Here is a 10,154-nt window from a genome sequence, read left to right on the forward strand (position 1 = left end):
GATTAATCCAAGTTCTATGGCGACTAATTGTGGTTTGAAGAGAATGAAGTTATCTACTTCTTGACAATACTCAACCATAGCGAACACCGCCCCCCCCCCAACTCTCAAATCTCCTCTCAAATCTCAGGTAGAGTGATAGTAGTTTGATCGGTCCAAAAACGACAAAGCAACAAAAAGGCAACGGCAAACTGCCGAACCAGGAGTTCAAATCCCATGGATACATTGGTCAGACAAATGAATTCAATAAGCCATCGCATATCGCTCACCAGCTTGTACTTCCGCCCGATGCATCGGGCTGGCTATCGTCTGCCACTGTAGCCCTGCGGACGATGTCCGATGCATTGTCCGCACCCTATGCATCGTCCGCGGACGATGGCGTCGGAACACGCATCATCCGCGATATCGTCCGTCCCACTGTGGGTCACGCGGACGATGCAACGCGTTTTCCTTTTTTTTTATTCTTCAAAATTTATATATATACACCACACTTCTATTTATTCCTTTCACTCTTCCATTCACTCTTTCATCTCATTCTCTATATTTCAATTTATAATGAATCCCGGTGATTTCTCAAATCCGAATAGTCCCGACGGATTTCCGATGTTCGGTGGTGGTGCACGGTGGCAGGGTACAGACCCTGACGAATACCCGCCCTTCGACTCCAACACCCAGTACGATCCGGATTTCAGCACGGATTCGTACGGGCTGTCAGACATGGAGTCGTCTCCCACCCGCGCCCCCGCCTCCCCCCACCCCGGCCGCTCTACCTCCGCCGCCGCCTCGGGCTCCGCCCCTAAGAAGAAGAGGAACAAGCAAAGAGCCCCGAAGTTGCCGCCTCCGTAGAAGAATGAAGAATTCGCCCCAGGGAGGACGAACTACAACTAGGAAGAAAGCATTCTCCTGACGAAGTGTTGGTTGATATTTCAGAGGACCCGGTGTTTGCCAACAACCAAAAGCAAATCGCTACTGGGAGCACATCACTGAGCGCTACAACGAGGCCAAGCCGGTGGCCGCCTACAAGAAAAGGGAGCAGCTCCGCAAGCACTGGGATCAGATGAAGAAGCAGCTCAATTTGTTCTCGGCAGAGTACGAGAAGTGCTTGAGGGAGCAGGGCAGCGGCGAGAGTTTGACTAATGTGCGCGATATAGCGCTTGCGTCGTACATTTCATTGTACGACGAGTTCAAGCACTACTCCGCCTGGCTGATCGTGAAGGACAAGCAGAAGTTCCAAGGAGGGATTCTGTCTATATCGGCTGCGTCGAAGAGGACGAAGAAGCGACAGCGGCGCCCCTCCGATGGACCTCAACTAGCCGATGTACGAGGATGAGAATTCGGGCACCCGATGTCCTCCGGCGTCCCATTGGCAACAAGGCTGCCAAGAACAAGGGCAAGGCGACGTCCTGACAGAACCCGACCCCGATCTCGACCCCGGCCCCGACTTCGGCTGCGGCTCATGCCTACGGGGAGTTGGTGGCGGCCGCCAACCGGAGGACGTTGTTGGACACACACAATGCCCTCAGGCAGTGCGAGGACCCGGGTGAAGCCGAATACCTCAAGTGGATGATTGATGATCTGCGCCGCAAGTTGGGAATGATTTGGAGTATGTGTTTTTTATCTGTAGTGCACTTGTTTTTTATCTCCACTCTTGTAACCTTTTTTTTATTAATGAAGTAAATGTAGGATTTGCCTTAATTGTGGTGTTTTTTTTTATATTTATTTTGCTTGATATATTTGCAAACATAAAAATTAAATACAAAATTAAATTGTGGCGCTATAGGGCAGACTATAGGGCATCCCACTGCAGGTGGAAGGGTAGGAGGATAAAATGCTATGTGGCGGAGGATAGAGCGGACTATAGGGCTTTCCACTGTGAATGCTCTAATTTAAAGATACTACAGTAACATTTTTCAAAATAATACTTCATCAGTCCCATTAGAAATGAAATGTTTCTCTTTTTAGGTTGTTCCATTAAAAATGAAACGTTTCTAAAAAGGAAAACAACACTCTCTACTTTTTCCTCTGTTACTTTACTTTCTCTTCATTAACTCACAAAAGAACGTTACATAAAATCTCGTGCTAAAATCCAAAATAAATAAAAAAAGTAACTAGTGAGACCATTAGTGCTTAGGGTTTAGCTTTCTCCATCCCTCATTAAATACTAGTAGTATATCATAATTTTCTTTTTTTATTCTTAGTAATTAATTCTATTTATATTTAATTATAAAATTAAATAGTGCTCAAATATTATGAGTAGAATTGTAAACGTTAGATGAAAACAAATTGAAAGCGCAATAGTATAGCATCGTTTGCCAGTGCCGCTGCCAACTTATTATTCTCATTTCTTTTCTTCATAAAATCTCTCCTTCTCTCCATACATACACAGCATACATACACAGCAGAAAGACATTGTACGGCTGTGTATGCAGAGTCAGGAGAGCAGGAATTACAGAGAGAGCGCCCCTTTTCTCCAGCTTTAATGGCGTGAGACAGTGTGTAATTGTGTGCTACTACATTATACCGTTGTAGTATAATCAATTAAGCAATCCTTTCATATTTGCATGCTACACCATCTCTTTTCCAGAAATTAATCCCTAAACCGAAACCACCTAAAAGAAGAAATAAATTAAAGCAGAAACCAAAGTCCTTTTTTCCTTGAACCGAAAACAAAATCAATGCCTTTTCAAATCTCACTGCCCCACTTTTCCATAATTATCACTCCAACTTTCGCTGAAAATCGCTAAATCTCTTTGTATTTTGATTATTGTGTTTTTTTTCACCTTTGATTTGTTGTTCAATCTAGTGTTGTAATTTTTCTAGTTTTTGTGTGTGTGGGGGGTTTCTCTGTTTGTGTGTGTGTGTTTTAGCGCTTGTTGTGTGCGTGTGTTTTTGTGATGTTTGAGGGAGTGAAGATTCATCCCAAGGCTGCGGAGAGCATGAAGGGAGACGATGATGATGAGCTGGAAATGTTACTCGGTAAGATCTCTCCTGCAACAGAACCCTTTAATCTCCATTCCGATGCACATCGCCATCAGCATCAGAGTAGTAATCATGTCGATCGCGGCTGTGGTAATGGATTTCGTTATGGTCATGCATCACGTGTGGTTCACAAAAGGAATAGCCATGGCTGTGGCTATGACGACGGTGTAGAGCTCTTTGAGCGCACCTATGCGCGTGAGTCTTCTTCCCCTGTTAGTGGATTTCCTGTGAAACCTACCGATGGTTCTTCATCGAGTCTGTTCCGTGGCGGCGCGCGGTCATTGTATGGGACTGGATCGCATTTGGAAGAACTGAAAGCCTTTTGGCCGGATGAGAACAAATTGTTCGGTGATTTTGATTTGTCGAGAAATTTTAGTAAAATGTACGTTACTGATGAGGAGGAGTTCCCTAACGGTGTCCAATCTTGTGAGGCAGCTCCGAATGGAGGGGTTCTGATGAATTTTGAGAGTTACGAGGCGTTTGATGATCATAGGAAGGGGTTTTTGGGGCGCAGGGGGTTTAGCTTCTCCAGTGCCAGAGGGCATTCCAGGATTCAGGGGGAGAACGGTTCTGCATTTTTGGAAATGCAGCGTGATTCGAGGAGTGGTGATCTGTGGCATTCACCTGGTCGGTTTGATGGAATGTTTTCCCCGTCAGGTTTTGGAGGTAATGTGTTTGGAGATGGCAGTTACCCTCAGGGGTTTGTGGTACCGGGTGTGTCCTCGGGTTTAAAGAGGTCTTCAGTTGGTGACACTTTTCGTTGTGCTTCACGAAATGGGATGAATCTGGTTGACGGAAGGGATGCTTTTTATTCACCTAATGTGGTTCAGTTGACGCACATTCTGCCACGTTGTGGTGAAGAAAATGTACTACAGTACCAGCCATCAGTGCCTAATGGACGAACCAAAGTGCCTCCCCACGTTAGAGTGCCTCAAGTGGGTATTGATACCTTTTCCAGTGAGGATTGTTTGATCATTCAGGGGGAGGGTGTAAATTATGGGATGGATAGAGGACACAAGCATTTAAGGGGAAACAATCCGAGGGGCCTTCATCATCAGAAGAATGCTGCTGAGAAGACTGAAGAGAGGTTGCTGCTAAATGGCTGTCTTGGTGTTACTGCAGTTCGTGATGGTTACCACAGTCCAAGGATGGTCTGTCCTCCCTCCGTACCTTCAAAGTGTAGCTCCCTTGCAGAGGCTCAGGGATTCATACATGACATTGCAAAGGACCATCATGGTTGTCGGATTTTGCAAAGGATATTTGAACATGGAACTTCTCAAGATGTGCAGATAATATTCAATGAGATAATTGACCATGTTGTTGAGCTTATGGTTAATCCATTTGGAAACTATCTTATGCAAAAATTGTTGGAAGTATGCAATGAAGAGCAGACAACACACATATTGCTAAGGTTGACTGAGGAGCAGGGGGAACTTGTTAGGATCTCTCTGAACACGCATGGGTATGTTTTCATTGCCTAATTGTAGACACTTAAAACAAGACGGCTGATATCACTTTTATTTCAAGCTCTTTATTTATTTTTGTATCAGCACTCGGGTGGTTCAGAAATTAATCGAGACACTTAAAACAAGACAACAAGTATCACTTGTTATCTCAGCTCTTGAGCCTGGTTTCCTTGCACTTATCAAGGACTTAAATGGTAATCATGTTGTTCAGCGGTGCTTGCAATGCTTCACTAAAGAAGATAGTAAGGTAACTACTCTTCTATATATTTCCTAAAAAGGTTTTTCTTGATGTAATAGACTCATTCTGTATTGCTATTGTTTATGCCATATCAGATCGTCTATCATAGTTGGGCCTCAGCTGAGTGCATCTCCTCGTTGCTCTGTGCTGTACATGACTTGTTTTTCTACAACAGTTTGTGATAACTCATTCTTATGTATGACTTAAGAGTCAGTTAATTAGTAGTAGGAATAAGACACTGTGCAGGTGAAATTGACATCCAATTTTATTGGATGCCACTTCCATTCAATAAAGACCTTGGAGAACTTGAAATAACACTAATTCAAAATTGATGTCCATCTTTTGTTGCACTTACATCTTCTGATCATTTTACTCTATGCCATCTTTCTGAAACATTCATCAACTGAACTTTTATCCTCAATACCCATTTGAAATATTTGCTTATAATTCTGTGTGGATATCACTAATTTAGATGTGGAAATAAGATGTAGTTTCATGTGCTTTTCAATATAATCCAATGGCCTTGTAGAAGATATTGTAAGATGTATAGAGAAGTTTCTGAATTTTATTATGAATAAATGGCTAGTTACTTACTGAAACCTTGTGTAAAGCTTTGTAATGAATAACCATTGACTCCTTAAGCATGCATCGATTTTCTTTTAGTTTTAAACTGCTACGAATGAAATACAACAATGCTTTGAACTTTGCTCAGTTGCTTTCATGCACCGCTATTGATGGGCATTCTAAAACTAGATAGCCTTTTCACCACATGTACTCTTTTAAGTATTGCCATTAAGAGGGACAGTTATTCTCAAAAGGGTTGCATGTAATTCTCTTCTAATACTTTGTGGAATAAATAGTCATTACATATCTGGCCTATAATAAACCATCATTGAGTTCAAAGATGCTGCATTCTAAAGTATTCCATTGGATGTTTAGTGTACAAATATTCTCTCAGTGACCTTATTAGTCCTAATCTGTTAGAAAAAATGTAATTATATGCAAAAGGTTGTTAGCCAGAGCTGTTTTGACAGTGTAGTTTAATCTTTCAACCTGCTACTTTGGAAATTTTATTACAGTAACTTATTCATGAATAATTCCTTGCTATCCAACTTTGAGAAATTTTTTTATGTTTTTCTCTCTCAAATATCCTTTTAATTTGCGAATTTGGGAGTTGGACCTATTTTGAGGAATTTGCAAATATCCATTTACCCGGTATTACCTTCTCCTTAGGATTGTGTCCTTCCCTTAGTAAGAGATTGAGGTCTTGTGTTATGCTTAAAATTAATGATCAAAACTTTAAAGAATATGGTGCCCAAATTAAACCTACAAAATATCACGAGCTGGCTTCTGAATTTGAAAACATAGGATGGTTTCTCACCCCTTGGAATCAACTATCAACTAACGTAATCATAGTTATCTACAAGAAAGACTTAAGTTTGTGAAGTAGAAATTTCTCAAACAACTCCTCATGATTTATTTGAAGTGTTCATTGATACTGGAAGTCATATGAGATAGGAAATGTTCTTCTGCTCAGTATGCTTAAGGACTAGTTTCGTTACGTTGAAAACTCAGAGCTCCTTCATGCATTTAGAGCAGTAATCTGTTGTCTCTTATCCGCATTCAACTCCAGAAGGAATTCAACATCAGTCATATCTGATCACTAGTTAGAAAGGGATCAAAGTGCAACATTTGTTTTATATTTGCTCTAATTTTTCTGAATTTGGTTTAGGTTACAGAATATAACTAGCTTGTGTGTTAATTGGGATAAAGATTTCCCCACTTTTTCAGCATTTTTCTTCCAGAACCCTATACTAAATGGTGGTAAAAGTCTTCTACAAATAGGAAATATTGCACATTTACACTTGTCTTCTTCAATGTTTTTTTACTTACACAAACGAATCACATTTGCAGTTCATTTTTGTTGGTGCTGCAAAGTACTGTCTGGATATTGCAATGCACCAGCATGGGTGCTGCGTTCTGCAGCGATGCATCACACATTCCACGGGAGAATTTCGAGAAAATTTGGTTGCTGAGATTTCAGCAAATGGACTCCTACTTGCTCAAGATGCATTCGGGTATTCAAGTCATCAGAAACCTGATTTTTATATTTGTTTCACGTTTAGTTTTGCTGGAACACCCCCCCCCCCTGCTTAGTGAGATTATGATTTTATTTACTAGATCAAGACAGTACCAAGAATTCAAGAAATTTAGTTCTTCGTGTTTAGGAATTTTGCACTTCATCACAAGCTTAGGGATCTTGTTTAAGTAAAATGCTAAAAGTGTACTTTAAGTCGAGTTAATAACTGAAACATTATTTGTACGTGATTGCTGACACTTCCTTTTTCTTGATACTGATTTTTGTATGGCATTGATAATTGTTGCTCTCTCTCTCTCTCACCCACCCTTTAAAGTAAAATTTTAGTAGTAGATTGAAAATAACTCATAAAAATGCTAAGATTTTTATTCGTGCAAAACAATATTTCCTGAGACCAATTTCATTTTATGTGCAGAAATTATGTCGTTCAGTTCATTTTGGAACTCAAGATCCCATCCGCCACATCCAAGCTGACACGCCAGTTTGAGGGTAACTATGTGCACCTATCAAGACAAAAGTTTAGCAGCCATGTAATTGAAAAGTGCCTTGTGGTATGTAATGATGAAACACGGTCAAAGATCATCCATGAATTGCTCTCTGCCCCTTACTTTGAGCAGTTGATTCAGGATCCTCATGCAAATTATGTTGTCCAAACAGCTCTTCGAGTTACTGAGGTATTCTTTTAACTGTCATTTTGTTGCTAACAATTTGGTGTTAAGACAATTTAATCTCTCACTATCAGACTGCAATTCTTTTGTAAGACTGTAATCACTACCTTAACTTGCACTTACGATAGAAGGTAACATTATATGGATAGTAAGATGATCTTAATTTATGTGGAAACACCTACTGTGGGAGACAAACTTATATACCAAGTATTGCCCTGTCTACCTTACCCAACACCTTATTTAGGTATCACTGAATCATATTTACCTAATGGGTGTTCCTTAGTCTAAATGAACCGTCTCGTTGAAAAATGTTTGACTATATCCTTTTCTATTTCTCGACTATAACTATTCTAATTATTGACTTGACAAATGTTTCCACATATCGATCCACTACAATAGCTCCTAATGAACTAGAGAAATGCAAGATGACACACTGCTACTAATTTTTCACCCTTTCGTGCACTAGAGCTACATTACTGCTACTTCAGTTGATATTGTGTAGCCAAAAATGAGGATTAACTTGACAAATCTTTGATGAATATACTGTTTGATTGCCTTTTGAATCAGCCCCCGTTCATTAATTTTTTTTCACTATGCATCGGAATGCTTTAGAGCAATATTTTTGCTTAATGTAAGTACTCATATTGTGATATTCTTGACCAAACCATTGATATTTTTGTCACAATCAGGGATCTGTACACAGTTCTTTACTGAATGCAATCGAATCATACAAGATGGTCTCAAGGAATAGTCCATATTCCAAGAGGATCTTCTCTCATAAGGTTTTGAAGAGGTGAACTGCAGTCTCCTTCCAGTGTTGTCTGAGTCCGACTCCATATCCTAACATGCTCCACGTGTGATTAGTTTGCTGTCACTCGTGCTCAGAAAGGACCAGATCTTTTGTCAATCTTGCTCAAAACTGCTTTGGCCCAGGTTTTTGCTTACCAGAAGAGTGTAAAGAAACGCAATCATTCCTCTAGTCACTTGAAACACAGGATTGCTGGATTTGTATAATTGTTTTTTGTTGTCAAGTGTACGCTCGAGTTAAGTTTTATCCACGCACTCGTTGGATACTCTCCATTTGACTAACTTACAGTGTATATAGGCCGAAGTTATGCAGTTTAATTTGCAAGCTTTTTGATTGCTGCTATGTAGAGTCTGTATATCGAATGTTTTCTGCCATCTAAGCTGTGCATTTAGGTTATCTATGGTGAATTTGTTGTTGTTTTGATCAAGAATTTGCATAATCTGGATCAATATATTGTTTTAGAGTGCAAAATTTATCTGTAGAAAGCATTTCTATACTACTTTAGCAAGTTGGAAAATGTTTCTTTAGGGAATGGAAGCGTTATTCATATCGATGTGTCTTTGCATACATCTCTATTTATTTAGATAAACTTTATATTTATATTGATTACTTGATTTGATTGATAATAAATTGGATGATGATTTATCATAATAATCCAATGAAACCTTTTCACTATATTGGCTAAACATCAATTGGGATAAAAAGGCATATTCATTTTGTTTATTGAAACTTGTCACATAAATAGAATTATGTTTTCCCTGTGTTTCTAAATTTTTTGATCTGGATTTCAATACAACTCTAAGATCATTCGTTGTAGGTAAATACAATTTTGATGTAACACGTGAGCTGCTCTAACTTTTACTTCCATGCTTTTTTCGATATAATTGGCGTGACAGAAGGTAATACTTGTGATGCATACATTTTAATTGTCTAGTTATAAGTTACTATGTCGTATGTATATATAAAAATGACTGTTTTTAAAAGAGCTACTCTGCACGATGCTCTCATATTTCACACAATGGCCTGAAATTAAATATATAGTACTAATTAATACTTAATCACGTTAATTAAAACTTAATAATTCTAATTAATACTACTATTAAGTATAGCATGAATTTATCTACGTTGTTTTCTTTATATTCGATGTTAAAATTGAGGAACCAAAGCCGCCAAATAAAACAGATTTGACACTAATAATATCACGATAAAATTATAATACTAAATCAAAATCATAGGAGGAACCATTAACTAAATAGGATGAAAATAATAAAATAACATTTATTAGAGCATCCATAATGGGGCACCCTATAGTCCGCCCTATAGGGCGCCTTATACTCCGCCATATCATTATTCTATCCTCCTACTCTTCCACCTGCAATGAGACGCCCTAAAGTCCGCCCTATAATTTTCACTACTATTTTGTTAATTAATTTTATGTTTTCAAATATGTCATGTAAAATAATAATAAAAAATCACCACGATTTAAAGGCAAATCCTACATTACTTAATTAAAAAAAAGTTACAAGAGTTGGAAATAAAAAAACAAGTTCACTATAGATAAAAAGGGCATACTCTACATCATTCTCAACTTGCGGCGCAGATCATCAATCATCTACTTAAGGTATTCGGCTTCGCCCGGGTCCTCGCGCTGCCTGAGGGCGTGATGCGTGTCCAACAACGTCCTCCGGTTGGCGGCCGCCACCAACTCCGCGTAGGCATGTCCCGCAGCCGAAGCCGGGCCCGGGGCCTGTGAGGATGTCGCCTTCGCCTTGCCCATGTTCTTGGCAGCCTTGCTGACAATGGGATGCCGGGAGGACATCGGTGTGCCAGAACTCTCATCCTCGTACATCGGTTGGTTGAGGTCCATCGGAGGTGCGCCGCTGTCGCTGCTCGTATAATC

General features: G+C 39.7%; 1 protein-coding gene across 1 annotated transcript; it reads left to right on the plus strand.

Moving 5' to 3' along the window:
* Positions 1-2,352: 2,352 nt before the first annotated feature.
* On the plus strand, positions 2,353-8,578 carry LOC121754076. The gene is made up of 5 exons (XM_042149413.1): positions 2,353-4,438; positions 4,527-4,689; positions 6,595-6,758; positions 7,194-7,452; positions 8,136-8,578. Exons 1-5 carry the CDS (start codon positions 2,892-2,894, stop codon positions 8,241-8,243), a joined length of 2,241 nt encoding a protein of 746 aa, XP_042005347.1. The 5' UTR covers positions 2,353-2,891; the 3' UTR covers positions 8,244-8,578.
* Positions 8,579-10,154: the final 1,576 nt, after the last annotated feature.

This window comes from Salvia splendens, chromosome 11 (assembly GCF_004379255.2).
Source record: "Salvia splendens isolate huo1 chromosome 11, SspV2, whole genome shotgun sequence".
NCBI lineage: Eukaryota > Viridiplantae > Streptophyta > Magnoliopsida > Lamiales > Lamiaceae > Salvia > Salvia splendens.